Source organism: Pygocentrus nattereri, chromosome 3, assembly GCF_015220715.1.
Source record: "Pygocentrus nattereri isolate fPygNat1 chromosome 3, fPygNat1.pri, whole genome shotgun sequence".
Classification (NCBI taxonomy): Eukaryota; Metazoa; Chordata; class Actinopteri; order Characiformes; family Serrasalmidae; genus Pygocentrus; species Pygocentrus nattereri.
The window spans coordinates 1,397,171-1,424,670 of NC_051213.1; the positions used below are offsets into that span (position 1 = coordinate 1,397,171).

The 27,500-nt window shown below is 43.0% G+C and overlaps 1 protein-coding gene across 4 annotated transcripts in view; it reads left to right on the forward strand.

The window, feature by feature from the left end:
* The window catches only part of LOC108415563 (liprin-alpha-3-like), an 80,760-nt gene extending 59,821 nt beyond the window's left edge, over window positions 1-20,939 (forward strand). For 2 of the 4 annotated variants that reach the window (XM_037536983.1, XM_037536984.1), the window contains 9 exons: window positions 4,020-4,220; window positions 5,313-5,375; window positions 7,332-7,358; window positions 7,718-7,893; window positions 8,642-8,739; window positions 13,830-14,005; window positions 14,111-14,179; window positions 14,957-15,101; window positions 16,938-20,939. In XM_037536983.1, coding sequence (XP_037392880.1) covers window positions 4,020-4,220; window positions 5,313-5,375; window positions 7,332-7,358; window positions 7,718-7,893; window positions 8,642-8,739; window positions 13,830-14,005; window positions 14,111-14,179; window positions 14,957-15,101; window positions 16,938-16,990 — 1,008 coding nt within the window. In that variant the 3' untranslated portion in view covers window positions 16,991-20,939. Of the gene's footprint in view, window positions 1-4,019; window positions 4,221-5,312; window positions 5,376-5,505; window positions 5,845-7,331; window positions 7,359-7,717; window positions 7,894-8,641; window positions 8,740-13,829; window positions 14,006-14,110; window positions 14,180-14,956; window positions 15,102-16,937 lie in introns of those variants that run through there. The other 2 variants (XR_005130082.1, XM_037536985.1) reach the window with 2 other exon arrangements.
* Window positions 20,940-27,500: the final 6,561 nt, after the last annotated feature.

A 27,500-nucleotide genomic window follows, 5' to 3' on the forward strand; every position in this document is an offset into this window, starting at 1 on the left:
TCTGAGGGAGTGAAGTCTGTTATAATGTGATATGGACTGAAGCGTACTCTCCTCTGAGGGAGTGAAGTCTGTTATAATGTGATATTGACTGAAGCGTACTCTCCTCTGAGGGAGTGAAGTCTGTTATAATGTGATATTGACTGAAGCGTACTCTCCTCTGAGGGAGTGAAGTCTGTTATAATGTGATATAGACTGAAGCGTACTCTCCTCTGAGGGAGTGAAGTCTGTTATAATGTGATATGGACTGAAGCGTACTCTCCTCTGAGGGAGTGAAGTGTGTTATAATGTGATGTGGACTGAAGCGTACTCTCCTCTGAGGGAGTGAAGTCTGTTATAATGTGATATAGACTGAAGCGTACTCTCCTCTGAGGGAGTGAAGTCTGTTATAATGTGTTATAGACTGAAGCGTACTCTCCTCTGAGGGAGTGAAGTCTGTTATAATGTGATATAGACTGAAGCGTACTCTCCTCTGAGGGACTGAAGTCTGTTATAATGTGATATAGACTGAAGCGTACTCTCCTCTGAGGGAGTGAAGTCTGTTATAATGTGTTATAGACTGAAGCGTACTCTCCTCTGAGGGAGTGAAGTGTGTTATAATGTGATATGGACTGAAGCGTACTCTCCTCTGAGGGAGTGAAGTGTGTTATAATGTGATATAGACTGAAGCGTACTCTCCTCTAAGGGAGTGAAGTCTGTTATAATGTGATATGGACTGAAGCGTACTCTCCTCTGAGGGAGTGAAGTCTGTTATAATGTGATATAGACTGAAGCGTACTCTCCTCTGAGGGAGTGAAGTCTGTTATAATGTGATATAGACTGAAGCGTACTCTTCTCTGAGGGAGTGAAGTCTGTTATAATGTGATATAGACTGAAGCGTACTCTCCTCTGAGGGAGTGAAGTCTGTTATAATGTGATATGGACTGAAGCGTACTCTCCTCTGAGGGAGTGAAGTGTGTTATAATGTGATATGGACTGAAGCGTACTCTCCTCTGAGGGAGTGAAGTCTGTTATAATGTGATATGGACTGAAGCGTACTCTCCTCTGAGGGAGTGAAGTCTGTTATAATGTGATATAGACTGAAGCGTACTCTCCTCTGAGGGAGTGAAGTCTGTTATAATGTGATATGGACTGAAGCGTACTCTCCTCTGAGGGAGTGAAGTCTGTTATAATGTGTTATAGACTGAAGCGTACTCTCCTCTGAGGGAGTGAAGTCTGTTATAATGTGATATGGACTGAAGCGTAATCTCCTCTGAGGGAGTGAAGTCTGTTATAATGTGATGTGGACTGAAGCGTACTCTCCTCTGAGGGAGTGAAGTCTGTTATAATGTGATATAGACTGAAGCGTACTCTCCTCTGAGGGAGTGAAGTCTGTTATAATGTGATATAGACTGAAGCGTACTCTCCTCTGAGGGAGTGAAGTCTGTTATAATGTGATATAGACTGAAGCGTACTCTCCTCTGAGGGAGTGAAGTCTGTTATAATGTGATATAGACTGAAGCGTACTCTCCTCTGAGGGAGTGAAGTCTGTTATAATGTGTTATAGACTGAAGCGTACTCTCCTCTGAGGGAGTGAAGTCTGTTATAATGTGTTATAGACTGAAGCGTACTCTCCTCTGAGGGAGTGAAGTCTGTTATAATGTGATATGGACTGAAGCGTACTCTCCTCTGAGGGAGTGAAGTCTGTTATAATGTGATATGGACTGAAGCGTACTCTCCTCTGAGGGAGTGAAGTCTGTTATAATGTGATATAGACTGAAGCGTACTCTCCTCTGAGGGAGTGAAGTCTGTTATAATGTGATATGGACTGAAGCGTACTCTCCTCTGAGGGAGTGAAGTCTGTTATAATGTGTTATAGACTGAAGCGTACTCTCCTCTGAGGGAGTGAAGTGTGTTATAATGTGATATGGACTGAAGCGTACTCTCCTCTGAGGGAGTGAAGTCTGTTATAATGTGTTATAGACTGAAGCGTACTCTCCTCTGAGGGAGTGAAGTGTGTTATAATGTGATATGGACTGAAGCGTACTCTCCTCTGAGGGAGTGAAGTGTGTTATAATGTGATATGGACTGAAGCGTACTCTCCTCTGAGGGAGTGAAGTCTGTTATAATGTGATATGGACTGAAGCGTACTCTCCTCTGAGGGAGTGAAGTCTGTTATAATGTGATATGGACTGAAGCGTACTCTCCTCTGAGGGAGTGAAGTCTGTTATAATGTGATATAGACTGAAGCGTACTCTCCTCTGAGGGAGTGAAGTCTGTTATAATGTGATATGGACTGAAGCGTACTCTCCTCTGAGGGAGTGAAGTGCTGTTATAATGTGATATGGACTGAAGCGTACTCTCCTCTGAGGGAGTGAAGTCTGTTATAATGTGATATGGACTGAAGCGTACTCTCCTCTGAGGGAGTGAAGTCTGTTATAATGTGATATAGACTGAAGCGTACTCTCCTCTGAGGGAGTGAAGTCTGTTATAATGTGATATGGACTGAAGCGTACTCTCCTCTGAGGGAGTGAAGTCTGTTATAATGTGTTATAGACTGAAGCGTACTCTCCTCTGAGGGAGTGAAGTCTGTTATAATGTGATATGGACTGAAGCGTACTCTCCTCTGAGGGAGTGAAGTCTGTTATAATGTGATGTGGACTGAAGCGTACTCTCCTCTGAGGGAGTGAAGTCTGTTATAATGTGATATAGACTGAAGCGTACTCTCCTCTGAGGGAGTGAAGTCTGTTATAATGTGATATAGACTGAAGCGTACTCTCCTCTGAGGGAGTGAAGTCTGTTATAATGTGATATAGACTGAAGCGTACTCTCCTCTGAGGGAGTGAAGTCTGTTATAATGTGTTATAGACTGAAGCGTACTCTCCTCTGAGGGAGTGAAGTCTGTTATAATGTGTTATAGACTGAAGCGTACTCTCCTCTGAGGGAGTGAAGTCTGTTATAATGTGTTATAGACTGAAGCGTACTCTCCTCTGAGGGAGTGAAGTCTGTTATAATGTGATATGGACTGAAGCGTACTCTCCTCTGAGGGAGTGAAGTCTGTTATAATGTGATATAGACTGAAGCGTACTCTCCTCTGAGGGAGTGAAGTCTGTTATAATGTGATATGGACTGAAGCGTACTCTCCTCTGAGGGAGTGAAGTGTGTTATAATGTGATATGGACTGAAGCGTACTCTCCTCTGAGGGAGTGAAGTCTGTTATAATGTGTTATAGACTGAAGCGTACTCTCCTCTGAGGGAGTGAAGTGTGTTATAATGTGATATGGACTGAAGCGTACTCTCCTCTGAGGGAGTGAAGTCTGTTATAATGTGATATGGACTGAAGCGTACTCTCCTCTGAGGGAGTGAAGTGTGTTATAATGTGATATAGACTGAAGCGTACTCTCCTCTGAGGGAGTGAAGTGTGTTATAATGTGATATAGACTGAAGCGTACTCTCCTCTGAGGGAGTGAAGTCTGTTATAATGTGTTATAGACTGAAGCGTACTCTCCTCTGAGGGAGTGAAGTCTGTTATAATGTGTTATAGACTGAAGCGTACTCTCCTCTGAGGGAGTGAAGTCTGTTATAATGTGTTATAGACTGAAGCGTACTCTCCTCTGAGGGAGTGAAGTCTGTTATAATGTGTTATAGACTGAAGCGTACTCTCCTCTGAGGGAGTGAAGTCTGTTATAATGTGATATAGACTGAAGCGTACTCTCCTCTGAGGGAGTGAAGTCTGTTATAATGTGATATAGACTGAAGCGTACTCTCCTCTGAGGGAGTGAAGTCTGTTATAATGTGATATAGACTGAAGCGTACTCTCCTCTGAGGGAGTGAAGTCTGTTATAATGTGTTATAGACTGAAGCGTACTCTCCTCTGAGGGAGTGAAGTGTGTTATAATGTGATATGGACTGAAGCGTACTCTCCTCTGAGGGAGTGAAGTCTGTTATAATGTGATATAGACTGAAGCGTACTCTCCTCTGAGGGAGTGAAGTCTGTTATAATGTGATATAGACTGAAGCGTACTCTCCTCTTTGTGTGGCAGCTGTGGGTGGGCATGCCGGCGTGGTACGTGGCTGCGTGTCGCACTAATGTGAAGAGCGGCGCGGTGATGGCGAACTTGTCAGACACGGAGATCCAGAGAGAGATCGGTATCAGTAACCCGCTCCACCGCCTAAAGCTCCGGCTCGCCATCCAGGAGATGGTCTCCCTCACCAGCCCCTCAGCTCCCGCCAGCACACGCTCGGTACGTACACACACACACACACACACACACACACACACACACACACACAGACATGACATCCATGTCGCTGCTGTCGAAAGGAAACCTCGTATTCCCAACATGGTAAGTTTACAGGAGCAGGACAACTCTCACTCATTCATCCATCACTCACCCATTCACCCATCACTCACTCATTCATCACTAACTGACTCATTCATCCATCACTCACTCATTCATCCCTCACTCACTCATTCATCCATCACTCACTCATTTATCAAACTCTCACTCATTCATCCATCACCCACCCATTCTTCCATTCATTCATCACTTATTCATTCATCCATCACTCTCATTTATCGCTAATTCATTCATCAAACTCATTCATCCATCACTCACTCATTTATCACACACTCATTAATCCATAACTCCCTCAATTATCACTAACTCACTCATTCATCCATCACTCCCCCATTCATCCATTCATTCATCATTTATTCATTCATCCATCACTCACTCATTTATTACTCAATATTTTAGCACTAACTCATTCATCTTTCACTCATTCATCCATCACTCATTCATTTGTCACTCGCTCACTCGTTCATCCATCATTCACTCATTCATCCAACTCTCACTCATTCATTCATCACGTATTCATCTATCCCTCATTCATTAATCACTAGCTCACTCATTCATCCATCACTCACTCATTTATCACTAGCTCACTCATTCATCCATCACTCACTCATTTATCACTAGCTCACTCATTCATCCCTCACTCACTCATTCATCCAACTCTCACTCATTCATCCATCACTCACTCATTTATCACTAACTCATTCATTCATCCAGCTCTCATTTGTCCAAAACATACTCTACTTTTAAAGTCACTGTAGGGGTGAGGGGTGAAAGGGGCCCGGCCTTGGTTTTGTTTGGACAGCAGTGATGTGTGATATGAAATGCTGTGTTTATATGTCCGTGTATTATTTGTCAGCACCCGAATGTCTCCCGTATTAATATTTCAGTATTAATATTTCATTACACGCCACATGTTATGTTGTTATATAGCAGAGCTTTAGGTTTACCAGCATTTTAAGTCTTTTTTTTTTTCAGTCCACCAGTAATATTTGGATGACCCATGAGGAGATGGAGTCTCTGGCTGCAGCCACAAAACCAGTGAGTTCAATTTCCTTAATCTGTGTAATAAAAATGTGTTTTATCATATTCATTTATCTACTGAATGAGCTACTTTTAGTCTTTTATTATATGTGTTATTCCTTTATTCATTCACTCGTTTGTTTGACAGGCAACATCACATCTCCTGGACAATCTGTGTCTCCATTGTGGCTCATGTCGTATTATAACTGCATTCAGGCTCTTATTTCTGCATGTAAACTCTCCCTGTAGGTAGAGCAGTGTGGGCAGTGCAGTCCTGCACGTCTGTCCAGTCTGATTCATTTCAAACCTTTCACTCTGGGTTTTAACTGTTAGACCAACATCAACAAAGCACAGAGGATTTAATTACTGAGTCTTTCTGACTGTGGGACTTTGGTTTGGATGAATATTTGAGAGACTGTATCATTTTATTTTTTTCTTTTTGCTGAGAGATTTTCTGTTTATGTTGTTTATGTATATAAATATGCAGCATCTGTTTGTTTTTGCACATGTGAAAATCTCATTTTTTTATTCATCAAATTTTTTTTATTTTCACTGTATTTTGTGTTCATTCTTGCTGTATTGTTTATTATTTAGTTCTGCTTGTTTATTTGGCTTTTTATTTTAAATAAAGGCCACGTCTTTTGTTCTGTGCTGTGTGGGAGTGTATGGGTGAAGGTTGTTTTGTTTTCTGTTTTGTTCTTCAGTTCTTTCACTCTCTCTCTCTCTCTCTGCACTCGTTCTGTCTCTCGCTCGAGAAGCTTTATTCCGCTGACTAACTGCCTCTAACCCACAGATTACCTCCAGCGTCCGTAGGTTCCCTGAATATTAACATATAGCAATTTTCTGTATCCTTAATCCCTAAACCCTTCCAACCTAACCTCTAATCCCTTAACCCTAAACACTTCCTCACCAGTTCCTAATCTTTCTTCCCTAACCCCTAAACTCTCATTAACCCCTAACCTTTATTCCCTAATTCCTAAAACCTTCCTTGCTTTCCTCTAATGTTTATTCCATAACCCCAAACTCTTTCTCACCAACCCATAACCTTTATTCCCTAACCTCTAAACCCTTGCCCACTAACATCCTAATCCCTTAACCCTAAATACTTTGTCATTAATCCCTAATTCTTTTCCCCTAACCCCTAAACCTTCCTCATTAACCCCGATTGCCTAATGCCTAAACCCTTCCTCACTAATCCCTAATCCTTAATCCCTAAACACTTCCTCACTAACGCCTAATCCTTAATGACTTAACCCTAAATACTTTGTCATTAATCCCTAATCCTTTTCCCCTAACCCCTAAACCTTCCTCATTAACCCCGATTCCCTAATGCCTAAACCCTTCCTCACTAACGCCTAATCCTTAATCCTGTAACCCTAAACACTTCATCATTAATCCATAATCTTTTTTTCCTAAACCATAAACCTTCATTAACCCCTAATCCTTATTCCCTAACCCCTAAATGCTTTCTTGCCAAACCCTAATCTTTATTCCCTAATTCCTAAATCCTTCCTCACTAACCTCTAATCCCTTAACCCTAAACACTTCCTCACCAGTTCCTAATCTTTCTTCCCAAACCCCTAAACTCTCATTAACCCCTAACCTTTATTCCCTAATTCCTAAAACTTCCTTGCTTTCCTCCAATGTTTATTCCATAACCCCAAACTCTTTCTCACCAACCCATAACCTTTATTCCCTAACCCCTAAACCTTCCTCATCAACCCCGATTCCCTAATGCCTAAAACCTTCCTCACTAATGCCTAATCTTTAATCCCTTAACCCTAATCCTACCTCATTAACCCCTATTCCCTAACTTCTAAATTCTTCCTCACTAACCCCTAATGCTTATTCATTAACCCCTAAAACGATCCTCACGAATCCCTAATCCTCTTCCCTAGCCCCTAAACCCTTCCTCACTAACCCTAACCCCTTGTCTTTGTGCTTCTCTCTCTGTGCTCGCTCGTGTCTCTGCAGGAGCAGAAGGAGATCAGCTGGGATCAGGTGTGTCTGCTTAGCTTTCACTGACAATATCAAACGCTACTTTCCCAGGGTTTGTTTATCTCCTTAATCTTCAGGATTATTATTCCATTAACCTGAAAACCAGGTAGTTACAACATCATTCATATTTACTGTTGAATTATTTAGTATCTGCCATGAATTATTATCTACTGTCAATTTTCAAATTACTATGATAAATGATCCCATAAGTACTAAAGATTATTCAGTATCTACTATATTTAGTATTTACACTCAAATATTTACTGTCTACTCTACATTATAGTAAATAACCATGAATTATTCATTACCTAACATGAGTCATTCCAAATATGAATATGCATGTATTGTATACTTTTGTGTAGATCCTGGCCTATGGGGATATGAATCATGAGTGGTTGGGTAACGAATGGTTGCCGAGCCTCGGCCTGCCTCAGTATCGCAGTTACTTCATGGAGTCTCTAGTGGACGCACGTATGCTGGACCATCTCACAAAGAAGGAGTTGAGGGGGCAGCTGAAGATGGTGGACAGTTTCCACAGGTCAGCTCTTTTTCCTTCCAGCTCCTAGTTGTTGATCTGGTGGCCGTAGATCATCTCAGCCGTGATGTTATTGGTGATAACTCCCTCCTGGAGTGCTCTGCTGCTTTAATACAGCAGTTAAATAAATACAGTAAGAAATGAATAAACTGGCCGTGAACGCGGCGTTTAATATGTTTTAATGTTCAGCTCCTTCCTCCTAATTACAGCTCCTTAACGAGCAGCTCGTTGCTACGTCAGAGTAACGAGCTCCGCCCACTCGCTGCTCAGCCGGCAGTTCGTTCTCCAGCTCCTTACACTAAATTCCCAAACTGTCGTCTCCACTGAGCAGCTTTTCAGTCGGCAGCTGTGACAGAAGAACAGCTGAACAACCTGGAATCAGCCAGAAATGAACCCAACACCATTCGCCAGACGTGTCTGATCTTCAGAGTCGGACCAAATCAGACTGAGCCATAAAACTGAACCAATATCAGGTTCAGCTCAGTTTGGTCAGTTTGTCCAGATCAGTATTAATGTTGTTTTGTTCCAGCCGGTCTGTAAAGCTTCTTACAGCCCGTTTAGTTTGGCGAATGGTGTTGGGTTCATTTCTGGCTGATTCCAGGTTGTTCAGCTTCTCTTCTGTCAGAGCTGCCGACTGAAAAGTGGCTGAAAAGTGGCTGACTGGGTATGGGGGTGAATTTCGCTGAACTGCTCCATTAACTGACATCTTTCTTCATCTTCTCTCTCCTGTTTGTTGATCTCGGTCTCTCAGGGTGAGTTTGCATTACGGCATTATGTGTCTGAAGCGTTTAAACTATGACAGAAAAGAGCTGGAGAGACGGAGGGAGGAGAGCCAGAATGAAAATCAAGGTAACAGCAATACTCTGTGATGCATCACAATACAGGGCAGTGTAGTGCTGCATCGCATTACTGATCACATTGCCTGAGTTAAGAAGAATACAGTATCTGCCACGGTACAAACTACATTACTGAGTTACATCAAACACTCGTTACTGCTCTGTCACATTACAGTACTTTACAGTACAAGGACTTTAGAAAACAGTAGATTACACTACTCTCCATTTAATCAAATCACTCTAAAGTGTGTTACGCTGCTTACACTGTAGAGTACTCTGATGTAATGGAGAGTAGTGTGACGCACCGTAGAGTACTCTGATGTAATGGAGAGTAGTGTTACGCACTGTAGAGTACTCTGATGTAATGGAGAGTAGTGTGACGCACTGTAGAGTACTCTGATGTAATGGAGAGTAGTCTGATGCACTGTAGAGTACTCTGATGTAATGGAGAGTAGTGTGACGCACCGTAGAGTACTCTGATGTAATGGAGAGTAGTGTGATGCACTGTAGAGTACTCTGATGTAATGGAGAGTAGTGTGACGCACCGTAGAGTACTCTGATGTAATGGAGAGTAGTGTGACGCACCGTAGAGTACTCTGATGTAATGGAGAGTAGTGTGACGCACTGTAGAGTACTCTGATGTAATGGAGAGTAGTGTGACGCACTGTAGAGTACTCTGATGTAATGGAGAGTAGTGTGACGCACTGTAGAGTACTCTGATGTAATGGAGAGTAGTGTGACGCACCGTAGAGTACTCTGATGTAATGGAGAGTAGTGTGATGCACTGTAGAGTACTCTGATGTAATGGAGAGTAGTGTGACGCACCGTAGAGTACTCTGATGTAATGGAGAGTAGTGTGATGCACTGTAGAATACTCTGATGTAATGGAGAGTAGTCTGACGCACCGTAGAGTACTCTGATGTAATGGAGAGTAGTGTGATGCACTGTAGAGTACTCTGATGTAATGGAGAGTAGTGTGATGCACTGTAGAGTACTCTGATGTAATGGAGAGTAGTCTGACGCACCGTAGAGTACTCTGATGTAATGGAGAGTAGTCTGACGCACCGTAGAGTACTCTGATGTAATGGAGAGTAGTCTGACGCACCGTAGAGTACTCTGATGTAATGGAGAGTAGTGTGATGCACCGTAGAGTACTCTGATGTAATGGAGAGTAGTGTGATGCACTGTAGAGTACTCTGATGTAATGGAGAGTAGTGTGACGCACCGTAGAGTACTCTGATGTAATGGAGAGTAGTGTGACGCACCGTAGAGTACTCTGATGTAATGGAGAGTAGTGTGATGCACTGTAGAGTACTCTGATGTAATTGAGAGTAGTGTGACGCACCGTAGAGTACTCTGATGTAATGGAGAGTAGTGTGACGCACCGTAGAGTACTCTGATGTAATGGAGAGTAGTGTGACGCACCGTAGAGTACTCTGATGTAATGGAGAGTAGTGTGACGCACTGTAGAGTACTCTGATGTAATGGAGAGTAGTGTGACGCACTGTAGAGTACTCTGATGTAATGGAGAGTAGTCTGATGCACTGTAGAGTACTCTGATGTAATGGAGAGTAGTGTGACGCACTGTAGAGTACTCTGATGTAATGGAGAGTAGTGTGACGCACCGTAGAGTACTCTGATGTAATGGAGAGTAGTGTGATGCACTGTAGAGTACTCTGATGTAATGGAGAGTAGTGTGACGCACCGTAGAGTACTCTGATGTAATGGAGAGTAGTGTGATGCACTGTAGAATACTCTGATGTAATGGAGAGTAGTCTGACGCACCGTAGAGTACTCTGATGTAATGGAGAGTAGTGTGATGCACTGTAGAGTACTCTGATGTAATGGAGAGTAGTGTGATGCACTGTAGAGTACTCTGATGTAATGGAGAGTAGTCTGACGCACCGTAGAGTACTCTGATGTAATGGAGAGTAGTCTGACGCACCGTAGAGTACTCTGATGTAATGGAGAGTAGTGTGATGCACCGTAGAGTACTCTGATGTAATGGAGAGTAGTGTGATGCACTGTAGAGTACTCTGATGTAATGGAGAGTAGTCTGACGCACCGTAGAGTACTCTGATGTAATGGAGAGTAGTCTGACGCACCGTAGAGTACTCTGATGTAATGGAGAGTAGTGTGATGCACCGTAGAGTACTCTGATGTAATGGAGAGTAGTGTGATGCACTGTAGAGTACTCTGATGTAATGGAGAGTAGTGTGACGCACCGTAGAGTACTCTGATGTAATGGAGAGTAGTGTGACGCACTGTAGAGTACTCTGATGTAATGGAGAGTAGTGTGATGCACTGTAGAGTACTCTGATGTAATGGAGAGTAGTGTGACGCACCGTAGAGTACTCTGATGTAATGGAGAGTAGTGTGACGCACCGTAGAGTACTCTGATGTAATGGAGAGTAGTGTGACGCACTGTAGAGTACTCTGATGTAATGGAGAGTAGTGTGACGCACTGTAGAGTACTCTGATGTAATGGAGAGTAGTGTGACGCACTGTAGAGTACTCTGATGTAATGGAGAGTAGTCTGATGCACTGTAGAGTACTCTGATGTAATGGAGAGTAGTGTGACGCACTGTAGAGTACTCTGATGTAATGGAGAGTAGTGTGACGCACCGTAGAGTACTCTGATGTAATGGAGAGTAGTGTGATGCACTGTAGAGTACTCTGATGTAATGGAGAGTAGTGTGACGCACCGTAGAGTACTCTGATGTAATGGAGAGTAGTGTGATGCACTGTAGAGTACTCTGATGTAATGGAGAGTAGTCTGACGCACCGTAGAGTACTCTGATGTAATGGAGAGTAGTGTGATGCACTGTAGAGTACTCTGATGTAATGGAGAGTAGTGTGATGCACTGTAGAGTACTCTGATGTAATGGAGAGTAGTCTGACGCACCGTAGAGTACTCTGATGTAATGGAGAGTAGTCTGACGCACCGTAGAGTACTCTGATGTAATGGAGAGTAGTGTGATGCACCGTAGAGTACTCTGATGTAATGGAGAGTAGTGTGATGCACTGTAGAGTACTCTGATGTAATGGAGAGTAGTGTGACGCACCGTAGAGTACTCTGATGTAATGGAGAGTAGTGTGACGCACTGTAGAGTACTCTGATGTAATGGAGAGTAGTGTGATGCACTGTAGAGTACTCTGATGTAATGGAGAGTAGTGTGACGCACCGTAGAGTACTCTGATGTAATGGAGAGTAGTGTGACGCACCGTAGAGTACTCTGATGTAATGGAGAATAGTGTGACGCACTGTAGAGTACTCTGATGTAATGGAGAGTAGTGTGACGCACTGTAGAGTACTCTGATGTAATGGAGAGTAGTGTGACGCACTGTAGAGTACTCTGATGTAATGGAGAGTAGTCTGATGCACTGTAGAGTACTCTGATGTAATGGAGAGTAGTGTGACGCACTGTAGAGTACTCTGATGTAATGGAGAGTAGTGTGACGCACCGTAGAGTACTCTGATGTAATGGAGAGTAGTGTGATGCACTGTAGAGTACTCTGATGTAATGGAGAGTAGTGTGACGCACCGTAGAGTACTCTGATGTAATGGAGAGTAGTGTGATGCACTGTAGAATACTCTGATGTAATGGAGAGTAGTCTGACGCACCGTAGAGTACTCTGATGTAATGGAGAGTAGTGTGATGCACTGTAGAGTACTCTGATGTAATGGAGAGTAGTGTGATGCACTGTAGAGTACTCTGATGTAATGGAGAGTAGTGTGACGCACCGTAGAGTACTCTGATGTAATGGAGAGTAGTCTGACGCACCGTAGAGTACTCTGATGTAATGGAGAGTAGTGTGATGCACCGTAGAGTACTCTGATGTAATGGAGAGTAGTGTGATGCACTGTAGAGTACTCTGATGTAATGGAGAGTAGTGTGACGCACCGTAGAGTACTCTGATGTAATGGAGAGTAGTGTGACGCACCGTAGAGTACTCTGATGTAATGGAGAGTAGTGTGACGCACTGTAGAGTACTCTGATGTAATGGAGAGTAGTGTGACGCACTGTAGAGTACTCTGATGTAATGGAGAGTAGTGTGACGCACTGTAGAGTACTCTGATGTAATGGAGAGTAGTCTGATGCACTGTAGAGTACTCTGATGTAATGGAGAGTAGTGTGACGCACTGTAGAGTACTCTGATGTAATGGAGAGTAGTGTGACGCACCGTAGAGTACTCTGATGTAATGGAGAGTAGTGTGATGCACTGTAGAGTACTCTGATGTAATGGAGAGTAGTGTGACGCACCGTAGAGTACTCTGATGTAATGGAGAGTAGTGTGATGCACTGTAGAATACTCTGATGTAATGGAGAGTAGTCTGACGCACCGTAGAGTACTCTGATGTAATGGAGAGTAGTGTGATGCACCGTAGAGTACTCTGATGTAATGGAGAGTAGTCTGACGCACCGTAGAGTACTCTGATGTAATGGAGAGTAGTCTGACGCACCGTAGAGTACTCTGATGTAATGGAGAGTAGTGTGATGCACCGTAGAGTACTCTGATGTAATGGAGAGTAGTGTGATGCACTGTAGAGTACTCTGATGTAATGGAGAGTAGTGTGACGCACCGTAGAGTACTCTGATGTAATGGAGAGTAGTGTGATGCACTGTAGAGTACTCTGATGTAATGGAGAGTAGTGTGATGCACTGTAGAGTACTCTGATGTAATGGAGAGTAGTCTGACGCACCGTAGAGTACTCTGATGTAATGGAGAGTAGTGTGATGCACCGTAGAGTACTCTGATGTAATGGAGAGTAGTCTGACGCACCGTAGAGTACTCTGATGTAATGGAGAGTAGTGTGATGCACTGTAGAGTACTCTGATGTAATGGAGAGTAGTGTGACGCACCGTAGAGTACTCTGATGTAATGGAGAGTAGTGTGACGCACTGTAGAGTACTCTGATGTAATGGAGAGTAGTGTGACGCACTGTATTACACTCCTCAAAATGTGATGATGAACTATTATTATTATTATTATTATTATTATTGTGTTATATATTATTATTATGTGTCTGACATCGCAGTACTTAGCATAAACACATTCTCTGCATATATCTTTATTTTTCTCTTCCACTGTGTTCCGTAGACGTGATGGTGTGGTCTAACGAGCGAGTGATGCTGTGGGTTCAGTCGATCGGTTTGAAGGAGTATGCCGATAATCTGAGGGAAAGTGGAGTCCACGGTGCTTTGTTAGCGCTCGACGACACCTTCGACTTCACCGATTTAGCACTTTTACTCCAAATCCCCAATCAGAACACACAGGTACCAAATTACACCTCTCAGTCTCTCAGTGAGAAACACTGACCATCAAAAGTCTGTCATGCAATCAGAGCAGAGATGCTGACTCTAGTGTCCTCCTTCCCACAGGCCCGGCAGCAGCTGGAGAAGGAGTTCAGTACTCTTATCTCTATGGCAACTGAGAGACGACTGGATGAGGTAAAGCACACACGATGAGTGTGTATGTGCACCCGTGGAGCCCCCAGGGCCTTTTTTTGGTATCTCGGTAGACACAGCCAAGCAAGGTCTTCCATTGGTTAGGACTTCAGGAGCTGCACAAGAGGCCTAAAGGCCTTTTATACACCAAACGCTATGAGAATAAGCGACAAGAAAATGTGGATTTTCTGCATCAAAACTTTTTCTTTTTATTAATTTTCATCAAGCTGTTTGGGCCACCATAGAAGTGGACTGAATATCTGTCAAATCTGTTATTGCTTCTCATGTCTGGGAGGCAAATCCGGCCAAAAAGGAAATGAAAATGAAAACGATAAAATGTAAAACCTCTTTTTGCCATTTCTTTTTCCAAACATTTGCGCAAATGTCCTGCCAAAATTGGAAATGAAATGAAATGCCTTCATTTGCCATTTCATTTTTCACATGAGCGCGAGCCGTTTGTGACAGAAATAAAAATAAATTGAAGATGCCTATTTGTCATTTCATTTTAGTCGTTATTCTGGTTTTTCACGGCCAAATCTAAAATGAAAACGCAAACCTCACTTTGGCTTTTCTTCATGAAACGCAGAATACGCGTCAAAACTCAAATCAAACTGCAAAGTTTACTTTCTGATTCCTTTTTCATGGCGATCGTTATTTTTCACAGCTGGCTCCCTTTCTGGTTCCTTTAAACAGGAATGAGTTTGAGTTTTAGAGTTTCACTCTAAAAGGACTAGATGTGATCTCACCCCGTGACCTAATGTCTGTATGTGTGCTTTCCAGGAGGGTGGCAAGACGTTTACGCGCTCGCCTTCGTGGAGGAGAATGTTCCGGGAGGCTTCAGATTCCTCAGAAACCCTCCCAGCCAACATCAGAGCGTCCGCCATGGCCACTCCCCCTCTTACCCTCCGCAAAGTACAGAGTGAAGGTGTCTGTTTTTTTTCATTTCATCTTTTCCGCCATTCTGCTCCCCTAATTGGGCCTCGTTCTCCAATATGTTGCTAGGTTTGTTCTTAAATTTGTTCTTGAGAAAGACCCAAAGACAAAGTCTACGTCAGATTTATGAGGTGTTCTTAAAGCGCAGAACTGTTCTCACCTTTGTGCTCCTGACTGTGTGCAGATTCTGAACTTAGAACTTAGAACTTCTTAGTTCTGTTCTTCTGTTCTCAGAACAAACCCCACATTAGAGAACACTGGTGAGTCAGAATCTTTGTCAGCGCTGTGCAAGTGGATTTTAAAAAGAACTTTCTTAAGAATTGTTGGTGAATGAGGCCCAGTGTGCTTACGTTTGTCTTTTTCTACTACGTGTTGCTGTGTGTACACACACACACACACACACACACTATATTGCCAAAAGTATTCGCTCGTCTGACTTCAAACGCATATGAACTTGAGTGAGATCCCATTCTTAATCCATAGGATTTAATATGATGTCGGCCCACCCTTTGCAGCTATAACAGCTTCAGCTCTTCTGGGAAGGCTTTCCACAAGGGTTAGGAGTGTTTATGGGAATTTTTGGCCGTTCTTCCAGAAGCACATTTGTGAGGTCAGACACTGATGTTGGACGAGAAGACCTGGCTCACAGTCTCCGCTCTAATTCATCCCAAAGGTGTTCTATGGAGTTGAGGTCAGGACTCTGTGCAGGCCGGTCAAGTTCTTCCACACCAAACTGGCTCATCCACGTCTTTATGGACCTGCTTTGTGCACTGGTGAGCAGTCATGTTGCAGCAGGAAGGGGCCGTCCCCAAACTGTTCCCACAAAGTTGGGAGCATGAAATTGTCCAGAATCTCTTGGTGCTGAAGCTGTAAGAGTTCCTTTCACTGGAACTAAGGGACCGAGCCCAACTCCTGAAAAACACCCCACACCATGATCCCCCCTCCACCAAACTTTACATTCAGCACAAGGCAGTCAGTCAAGTACCGTCTCTTGGCAACCGCTAAACCCAGACTCCTCCATCGGATTTCCAGATGGAGAAGCGTGATTGGTCACTCCAGAGAACACGTCTCCACTGCTCTAGAGTCCAGTGGCGGCGCTTTACACCACTGCATTCCACGCTTTGCACTGCGCTTGGTGATGTAAGGCTTGGATGCAGCTGCTCGGCCATGGAAACCCATTCCATGAAGCTCTCTACGCTGTTCTTGAGCTGATCTGAAGGCCACATGAAGTTTGGAGGTCTGTAGTGATGGACTCTGCAGAAAGTCGGTGACCTCTGCGCACTATGCCCCTCAGCATCCGCTGACCGCTCTGTCATTTTACGTGGCCGACCACTTCGTGGCTGAGCTGCTGTCGTTCCCAATCACTTCCACTGTGTTATAATCTCACTGACAGTGGAATATTTAGTAGTGAGGAAATTTCACGACTGGACTTGCTGCACAGGTGGCGTCCGATCACGGCACCACGCTGGAATTCACTGAGCTCCTGAGAGCGACCCATTCTTTCACTAATGTCTGTAGAAGCAGTCTGCAGGCCGAGGGGCTCGGCTTTATACACCTGTGGCCATGGAAGAGACTGGAACACCTGAATTCAGTGATCTGGATGGGGGAGTGAAAACTTTTGGCAATATTTTGTGTGTGTGTGTGTGTGTCTGTGTGTGTTCACATATATATATATGTAGCACCTTTTTGAAAAGGGTTCTAAATAGCACCGAAAAGGGTTCTTGTGTTATCACAAGCTTGACATTGAAACAATAGCACTTTTTGGTGCTTTTTTAAGAGTGTAGTTGTCAGTATGATGCTTCACACAGATTCTTTGTTTTTGTCCCAGTGAGCCCGACATGCCGAGGAGAGGCTGGGTCAGTGAGGACGTACTCCTGCTGATCTAAATCACCCACAATGCAGTTCTCCCTTTAAAACCTGAAAGTGGGGAGTAGACGGTGTGGAGCTCAACGAACAAGCAAAATCATAGGTTAATTAATCTGTTTCGCCACAAAGTCTTTTTGTTCTCTCCATACTGCACCTAAGCCAAGTCTCATTTACAGCCATTCAAAGACCTGAAAACACGTCTGGATCTGGTGGGTTTAGACTTGACCAGAGTGGATCTGCCTTGAAGTACCATAAACCAGGTACCATCAATCCTCAGTAGGACTACAGAGTTCATTGTCCGTCTCTCAAATCTTGCCTTGAACACAAACGGAGACTAAAAAGAAATGCTGGGTTGAACAAAGGTTGCACACTTAGTGGAGAAGACAGGATTCAAAAGTACCTTGTCAAGCCGCGTGATTTGTACTCGGTGATATCTCCGGATATTTGATGCGCTTCAAGAGCATGATGGACTAATATTTGAACCTCCCCAGTGCTCTCTATCTCCTGAAGGGTGGTTTGCTAACCCCAGTCCTAACCTCAGGGCTTAGGGCTGCACCAAGACTGACGCTGACTGCAAACATCTGGAACTGCAGAGTCAAAGCCATACTCATGACGAGCTGAATGGATTAAAGAGGAAAGGAAGAAGAAGGGACGAGAGCAAAGGAGACATAAATAGGAGGCCTGTGGACAAGTGTTGTGTTACAATAACCTTGTACAAACTGAAGCAGAAGTGTACCGTGTGTGTGTGTGTGTATGTATTTGTGTGTTTGCATTTGTGTATGCAGAACTGCCTGTGAAATGGTACGTCATGCCATAATCCTGGATCGGGGCTGAACTCAAAGGCTCCTGCTGAGTCACAGCCCTTGCCTGTTGGTAGGTACATGAATGTAATAGTAATTTTGTACGTGAGTGCTAAGAAGCCTGTTACCTGTTGGTTTTCCCCAATTGTTTACACACTAAAACTGGAACTTGGGCACAATTACTTGAAACTCATGTACCTGACCAAAACGGCAACTCTAGCACAGTCGAGCTTAATACCGTCTGCAAATGTGTCATTTGTAGGTTTGTTAGGTTTGCAGTCAGGTCTTTAAGGCAGGTCCTATATGAGCACACAAAGCAGTGGAAGTAGAGTTGGCTGCAGGAGAGGAAGGTAGATGAAATTGTGGTGAATTTACTGGAAAACACACCTGAGTAGCAGCAGAGATTTGGTTTTGAATCTATGGCCAAGGACCACCGAGAGTAAACAGATGCTTCAGAAAGGGAAAGACAGAAGACTGGATGGTCTACTGTGCTCTTCTGTGTGCTGGACCATGTTGGAGATTCTGTGTCTGGTTTCACAGCTATGAGCCAATATGAACCCCTCAACCAGTTCTGGAACCCTTTGAGGACTTAAAGCCTTCCAAAACCTTTTGAGGACAAGAGCGAATGTTTTTGGAACCTTTTGAGGAGCTAAACTCTTCTGGAACCTTTTGAGGAGCTAATGCTGCATTCAGGTACACATCAGGAGGTACCAGATAGGTAACTAGTAAACCTGACTAAATTCTGTTCACGTGTTTGTTCATAGATACGACCACCGCACGCACAAAGGAAGTATGGAGGTCCGGAGAATTCTTTCTTTTCCATGTTAAAAAGCATACAGATCACATTGAAGTGCTTCAGGAGAACGTTTTTCACATTCACTGCACGTTTAGTGGTTTCCTAGCAGTGTATCATCTAGAACCTCAAGTTTACCCAATATAAAGATGAATTTGTTGGTCATTCATGCGCATTTCCCAGTTTCCAACACCACTCAAGTGCAGCCAGGATCTTTTAAAGAGCTAAAGTCTTCTGGAACCTTTTTAGTAGTAAAAGCCTTACAGAGCCCTCTGAGGAGCTACAACAGTGGTGGGCAACTTAGTGCTGGATTCCTACACATGTTGGTGACTTCCTTGCTCAAGCAACCCAACTAAGCCTGGTAATTAACTGAGTTGAATCCAGTCACCATGTTGCGCAGGAATCGCTCCAGCGCCAGAGTTCCTCACCTCTAAACCGAAAGGTTCCAGAACCTTCCTGAATGAAACCTGCATAGTTTCTGCCTTTACTTGCACTGCAGTGACTGTGACCATTATGTAAAATAACTGCATGGCCGTTACATCATTTCAGCATGTACCACAAAACGGAGGAGGTTTTGGGCTTCTGAATTCACGAATAACATAAAATGTGATTATTGCGTTTGGTAGATTCTTTCATCCTGCATCAACAGCTCAAAGCATTCATCAGCATGGATGAAGCTTGTATGACTTACTCTGCCCACTTTTCCGTCAAACCCTGGTTGTCCTTTCTCATTCGCTCTGGTGGCATCCATACCAACAATTTGGTTGTGTGGGTTTTTGGAGAAGGTGGAGAAAAGGGCTCTGTGCTGCTTTTCTCCGACCTGTCAGTGATGTTTGGTACGGCACCCTCCACTCCAGCGGTTTCTTGTCCACAGAAGTACAGAAGAGAGAGTAAACATGATCCAGGAATGGAAAGTACGGGCTTCATCAGTGGAAAGGTTTCTGAGTTCCTGAAAAGGTTCCTCTGGAGAATCCACGGCTAAATGTTCTTAAGTTCTCAATAGTCGTCCTGATATTCCTCCTGTATAATGAGAATCTGGTTATTGCAAAATTTCCCAGGATTGAATAGCAAAAAATGACCGGTGACAAATGGCAAAAAAAATTCTGTAGACACAGGGGAGGCCATGATTCCCCCATGAGAAGTGCTCTTTATTAAACACCAGTGTAGGAAAGCGCATAACACACTGCCCCTACACACGAGCAAGCCGTACATAATAACATACATATAACATATGCAAACTTCAGACACAGCGAGACGTCGCTTTTTTAGGAGGGTGCGCACCTACCATGAGCCTCCATGCATGGCCATTCGCGTGGCCATGCCTCCTGAGCCTCTCGGTGCCGGCGCCAGCCAGTAGCAGGTCCCCACAAACCATTAACAGATGATCGGATGATGGAAGAGGCAGATGAAAGACCTTTTTACAGTTTCTTCAAAAGATCATATTTGCATATGTACAGTAAATGTGCTGTATTTTTGCATGTTTACAGTATCGTTTGCTTACAGTAAGCCTTTTAAATTCAAGTGAAATAAACACTTTTTGCATTTGTGTTCTTTAGGCTACACACTGGAACAGGGTTCTACTGGAGTGCTTCACCATCATGTGACAGTGTGAAGTTGTTGTTATTAACAGGATCCACAGCTGATTGTATTCATGTCTTGGAGGCATAAGTTACGAGTTTGGAGAACATGAGATGTAGTTTCAGTGCGAACATGAGATGCACATGTGTGAACAATTGGGGAGAACTTACTGAGGTTACTTTCATTTTCATTATTAGGACGGACATTTGATGTAGCGTGTGCATATTTTGAAATTCACTACTCGAATAATAGTCTTCTCTGATATGTATAGGTGAAAAAATGGCATTTAGTAGCTGTGATGAAAAAGATGGCAGTAAACTCCTGTAAGTTTTTTTTTTTTATTTATTTGATTTGATTTATTTCTTTTTTTGGTGTTTCTATTGTACATTCAAGTTTTGTGTGTGTAGGTTTGCGTGTGACAAAAGGACGATGAATTAGATATACCACATTCTCAAAACGTTTAATACGGTGTCCCAACCCGAATATCTTTTTCAGCTGAACGCCTGGAACCCTTAAAGATGTAAGGAATTTCAGTTAGTACAAACCCTGGTACAATACTGTATATTTTGTAATAATGCAAAGGAAATACTTATCGTGCTTAATATCTGTAGTATTGTGAGTCAGCATAAACAAAGTAGCCTATATCAAGCTTGTCTTTGAAATGTCATTGTAAAAAATAGAAAAAGAACAAAAACAAACATCCTGTCTGTATCTTGAAACTCTCACAAATTCACACTCTGATAAACAAGTAAAGGCGTGAGAACACGAGGCGAGATGAGATGAACTGAGCTGATTTTGTGTCTTTACGGTTTTTATTCTGCTGCTCATTCAGTGTTTTGGGTAACACTTCATAATGACGGGCCTCTGCAAACTGCAGCCTGGTTAACTAAACCAGTTTGTTCATGATAGTAATTACATCAGTGCTACAATTTGAATTATTAACCATTTATTTACTGACATACACATAATTAAACCACTGTGCACACAACTAAACTCCTCGGGCCAATTATTGTTTAGAGAGATTGTTTAGAGCTCGTATGTCCAAAATAGTAACTTTACTGGAGAAGGACAAAACCTACTCTACTTTTAATGTAAGTCAATGGAACCAGAATGTTTTCCAAGTCATTTTTGGCCATTTATTGTGGTCCATCTTTCATGAAATTTACATACAGCATAAAGGCCAACATGCTTTTTCAAATGATGTCAAAAACTGAAAATCGACAAAAATGGAGATACAAGGTTTTGTTCTGACTACAGCAATATATTAAAGCAGCACTATGTAGGATTTGGGGATTTTGAAGACCCCTCTGGTGGAAATTTGTCGGTCTTGTGAGGATGTGGGTGAATTTTCTATGATAGTCATCACATCTTCGTCGGTATGATGTTGATTTTGAGCTCATTTGAGGCCGAAACGTCGAGCCGGACCTTCTTTGTGAGGTTGTGCATGTGACGTTAATACGTTAAGAGGTACAACATGGTGTGAAAAACACCCGCAAAATCTGCCCCAGTACCTCTGACTTTAAAGCGATTATCTCGGGCTTTACAGGGCGGCTCACAGCCCACACAGAGTGCTGCTTCAACCACTGAACGAAGAAGAACTCAACACTGAGGGAGTAAATAACCGCATGACTTAAAGCAGAATGCAAACGATCACTAAGTAGTATTCATAATCATTACGAATTCGTTTTTATCATTTATGAGCTGCAACCATCAAATAGCTACATCATTAAAATCTATAATTATAATCAACGATTACCATTCAAAATAATAATTATTCATTTCCAAGCGACAAAGTATGTCACTAAAATGGTTCATAATCTGAATGGCGTCATTTATTAATGCAAATCTATTATAGGATTATTAACAGTCATAAACTACAAAATAGTTGCTGTTTATCAGGGCCTGTTAGTATCCAGTGTTGCCGTCCCTTTTTTCTTCATAACTCCTCGTTATTGTTCAGCCAAAATCAAACTCCCGTGAGACCAGTTTGGTGTCTGAACTTTGCTTCTTTGGATTTACAGACAAAATCTTCCATTACTTGTCAGCTCCATTGGCCTCGCAGCTCCGGTGCTTAAACTCCATAAACAAACATTTGGGTTTTCTACTGAACTGCCCTCTTAAATGCAAATGCTCTTTTTTGTTATTCCTCACTGTAACCTGTATATATCGGAAGACAATGTCATTCCTCAGGCCCCAAGCACACAACAGGAGCAGAACACGTAGGATCACAGAGTGCAGAACATACAGGAATACGACAGACTTCATATAGAGACCCATAAACACACAAGGCAATGAATGAAGACGGCAATCAGTGACCATGACAAATACACACGATGCTGACTAGACAGGCCGCAGGACCTCATACCTGAATAGCAGCATTGAGAGATGAAGATTTAAAGAGTTTGAAGTGTAGCTGTGAACTGATGGTTAAGAGCTGGGTGATCAGTCTCCATCAGTGTGTTCAGTAATCTGACCATCTCTGGGAAGAAGTCTGGAGGTGGTGGAGCTGATGTTCCTGGGACGGCAGGAGGGTGGAGGGTGGGGGACCATGAGAGGGCTGGTCGTCCACAATGCTGGCGGCCTTGCAGATGGTGGACATCCCGATGATCTTCTCCACTGTCCTCACAATCCGCTGTAGGGCCTGCGACCGCTGTAGGGTCGGAGACGGTGCGGTTCCCTTACCAGACAGTGAGACAGCTGGTCAGGATGCTCTCTACTGCCCCACTGTGGAATGTAATGAGGATGGAAGGGGGGTTCATTTTTGGCCCGTTCCACAGTTGGATGGTGCGGTGGAGAGCGATCACCACGAGCTCTCCTGAAGCCAACAAACAAAATGAAGAGAGATTGTTACGGAGCCTCACTGGTGACATCCTGTATAAATAAGTAGTTATGTGTGGGAACGACTTAGAAAGGCATGGGAACGAGAACTGAGAACCAAAAACATCCAGCCGGCAGCGTCCTGTGGGCAGCGTCCTGTGGGCGGCGTCCTGTGACCACTGATGAAGGACTAGAGGATGACCAGCACAAACTGTGCAGCAGCAGATGAGCTGTCGTCTCTGACTTTACATCTACAAGGTGGACTGACAAGGTAGGAGTGTCTAATAGAGTGGACAGTGAGTGGACACAGTTTTAAATGATCAATGAAGGTTGCTGCTCCTAATGTTGGTCACAATGATGCTGAATACACACTGATTTCTAGTAGATGGACACACCAAAGCGAGCCCCACCTCATGTCCTTCGTTTAGCTCTCTGTCTCTGTGAGAAGTAATAAAATATTTTAATTCCTAATATTTTAAAACTGATGGGGCTAAACTGAAAACCCCGGACACAAAAAGGGTTCTTCTGTTGTTTGACCGCTATACACTCTTTGAAAAGAGGGTTCTTTGACTGTCCTTTATTAAAGGCAATGGTTCTATATAGAGCCATTTCTTTCAGACTGATGGAGAACATGTTGTATATGGTTCTATATAGCACCAAAAAGGGTTCTTCTATTGTGACAAGCTTGGCATCATAACAGTAGCAGAAACCTTCTTCGTGCTACATAGAACCACATAGGACACATCCTTCATAAATCTGAAGAAGCACTTTGGAAAGAACTGTTTCAGCATGAAATAGTTATATAAGACTAAATAGAACCATCGTCTTTACTGAAGAACCCTTGGAGTACCATCTTTTTAAAGCAGATGGCTTCACCGTCGTTTTACTGCAGTAATAGGATGAGGAAGAGGAGGTAATGATCACTGTAGCGTTGCTGTTCTGTTGAACCTTTAAACTTTCGTTGTTGTATCAATATTAATGCAGAGTGTGAAAGGGATCAGATCAGAACGCTGACTTCAGCGATGCTCTGCAGTTGCTGTGGGTAACAGTCTCAGGAGCGGGCCAAGCTCTACTGTTGCTCCAAAAGTCCTGAGGGTCGATGACCTGCACATCCGGTTCCCCCGGTCATGTCTGAGGTTTCCAGGAAGGACTAGCTGCCCTGTCATAAACACAGACCCAAATGCATTTTGAATTATTTTAAGACAAGGAGGAGGTAACTAAGATTTAAAAATAATAATTAAGAGCTTATTATTGCTTGTTGTTACTGACAATACACATTAATCAACATCGTTATTTCATGGTCTGCTGTCCTTGTGTTAATATTAAGACAAACGGTTTGTCTTAAGACTGTAACATGGGGGAGCAATAATGAGGTGGATGCATATGCAGAGATAAGCGAGATTTATTACGGGCAAATCAGGGTCAAGACAGTCCAGGGTCAACGAGCCAACACGGAGAGATGGAGAGACTGACATAACAACAAAGAAACACAAGATAAACACAACAGAAGCCGGAAAACACCAAACAATACACTTCAAACAGTGCATACACTACATCAAACAAAGACCAGCAACCTAACATAGGAAAACACAGGGCTTAAATACAGCACGGATGACGAGGGACAACAAGACACAGGTGGATGTAATTAAGGGCAGGGTCCAAAAACAAGGGGGCAGGACCAGGAAGAACTCAAAGAAAACAAAAAGCACATGACAGGACTAAAAGGTAAACAAAAGCACATGAAGGAGTGGGAGGGGCCAATTGTGACAAAGACAAAAACTAAGGGAAAAATTAAGAACATTCTGAAGCTGTTTGAAGAATAGCAGTTCATCCTGAATGTACGCTGCCTGGCCAGAAAGTCGCACGCACTAACATTTCATCAGATCGCTGTAAGCTTTGATTACAGGGCACATTCGCTATGGCATTGTTCTGATAACCTTATGCAAAGTCACATTTATATCCAGAGTTGCATTCATTCTTGGCCAAGATTTTTAACTTGTACAAAAAAAAGAAAAGATTTTTCAGTAGGATTAAGGTGATTAAGGTCAGGACTAAAAATGATTCCTCATGCCCCCGAAGCAGATATGCCTATGCCATCAGCACAGAGAAAACATTCCATGCACTCAGTACATTTAGGTACTTCATTTTATTGCCACATAACACTGTTGAGCCCAGAGGTGATCAACAGAAGCAACTGTAGATCATAGCACTGCCTCCAGAGGCTTGTACAGTGGGCACTATGTTAGATGGGTGCATGGTTTTATGCCCTTTTTATCTTGGTGCATCCAACGCTCTGGAATAGGGAAGATCTGGACTCATCAGTGAAAGCTGCTTTATGAGAATCTCGGCTCTTTAGCTTCATGTACCAAACCTGACGTAGAAAACCTGGCTGTGATCTTAGACTCTGAAGTCTGTTTAATCTGTGTGTAAACACGGTCACAAAAGCAGAGAAAATCGCTAAAGTTAAGTCTTTTCTCTCTCACAGCGATGCAGAGAAACTTAGTTTATTCCGCAGAGTTGATCACTGTAATGGTCTTCTTACTGAATTTCCTAATAAAACACTACAACCTCTACACCTCGAACAGAATACATCAGCATCCTAACACAAACTGAACAGAGAGATCAGATCAGTCTGGGTTAAAAGAACTGCACTGGTTGCCTGGATCACTCAGGATAGAGTTTAAACCTCTGCTACTAGATTTGAAGGCCCTAAGTGACCTTAAAGTACTGAAAACATTACAGAGTGTCTGTCTGTTTAAGATCTGAGGTCTGCAGATTCTTACATGCAAACACTTGCAAACGTGGAGAGACTCTTTCAAGTCTTCTCCTTCTAAACTGTAGAGTTCAGTTTAACTCAGAGCTCACTTTAAATAAAACTCTCCTCCTCTTTAACTCTGAGCTTCAGTAAAACTCTCCTCCTCTTTAACTCTGAGCTTCAGTAAAACTCTCCTCCTCTTTAACTCTGAGCTTCAGTAAAACTCTCCTCCTCTTTAACTCTGAGCTTCAGTAAAACTCTCCTCCTTTTTAACTCTGAGCTGCAGTAAAACTCTCCTCCTCTTTAACTCTGAGCTTCAGTAAAACTCTCCTCCTCTTTAACTCTGAGCTTCAGTAAAACTCTCCGTCTCTTTAACTCTGAGCTTCAGTCAAACTCTCCTCCTCTTTAACTCTGAGCTTCAGTAAAACTCTCCTCCTCTTTAACTCTGAGCTTCAGTAAAACTCTCCTCCTCTTTAACTCTGAGCTTCAGTAAAACTCTCCTCCTCTTTAACTCTGAGCTTCAGTAAAACTCTCCTCCTCTTTAACTCTGAGCGTCAGTAAAACTCTCCTCCTCTTTAACTCTGAGCTTCAGTAAAACTCTCCTCCTCTTTAACTCTGAGCGTCAGTAAAACTCTCCTCCTCTTTAACTCTGAGCTTCAGTAAAACTCTCCTCCTCTTTAACTCTGAGCTTCAGTAAAACTCTCCTCCTCTTTAACTCTGAGCTTCAGTAAAACTCTCCTCCTCTTTAACTCTGAGTTTCAGTAAAACTCTCCTCCTCTTTAACTCTGAGCTTCAGTAAAACTCTCCTCCTCTTTAACTCGGAGCTTCAGTAAAACTCTCCTCCTCTTTAACTCTGAGCTTCAGTAAAACTCTCCGCCTCTTTAACTCTGAGCTTCAGTAAAACTCTCCTCCTCTTTAACTCTGAGCTTCAGTAAAACTCTCCGCCTCTTTAACTCTGAGCTTCAGTAAAACTCTCCTCCTCTTTAACTCTGAGCTTCAGTAAAACTCTCCTCCTCTTTAACTCTGAGTTTCAGTAAAACTCTCCTCCTCTTTAACTCTGAGCTTCAGTAAAACTCTCCGCCTCTTTAACTCTGAGCTTCAGTAAAACTCTCCTCCTCTTTAACTCTGAGCTTCAGTAAAACTCTCCTCCTCTTTAACTCTGAGCTTCAGTAAAACTCTCCTCCTCTTTAACTCTGAGCTTCAGTCAAACTCTCCTCCTCTTTAACTCTGAGCTTCAGTAAAACTCTCCTCCTCTTTAACTCTGAGCGTCAGTAAAACTCTCCTCCTCTTTAACTCTGAGCTTCAGTAAAACTCTCCTCCTCTTTAACTCTGAGCGTCAGTAAAACTCTCCTCCTCTTTAACTCTGAGCTTCAGTAAAACTCTCCTCCTCTTTAACTCTGAGCTTCAGTAAAACTCTCCTCCTCTTTAACTCTGAGCTTCAGTAAAACTCTCCTCCTCTTTAACTCTGAGCTTCAGTAAAACTCTCCGCCTCTTTAACTCTGAGCTTCAGTAAAACTCTCCTCCTCTTTAACTCTGAGCTTCAGTCAAACTCTCCTCCTCTTTAACTCTGAGCTTCAGTCAAACTCTCCTCCTCTTTAACTCTGAGCTTCAGTAAAACTCTCCTCCTCTTTAACTCTGAGCTTCAGTAAAACTCTCCTCCTCTTTAACTCTGAGCTTCAGTAAAACTCTCCTCCTCTTTAACTCTGAGCTTCAGTAAAACTCTCCGTCTCTTTAACTCTGAGCTTCAGTAAAACTCTCCTCCTCTTTAACTCTGAGCTTCAG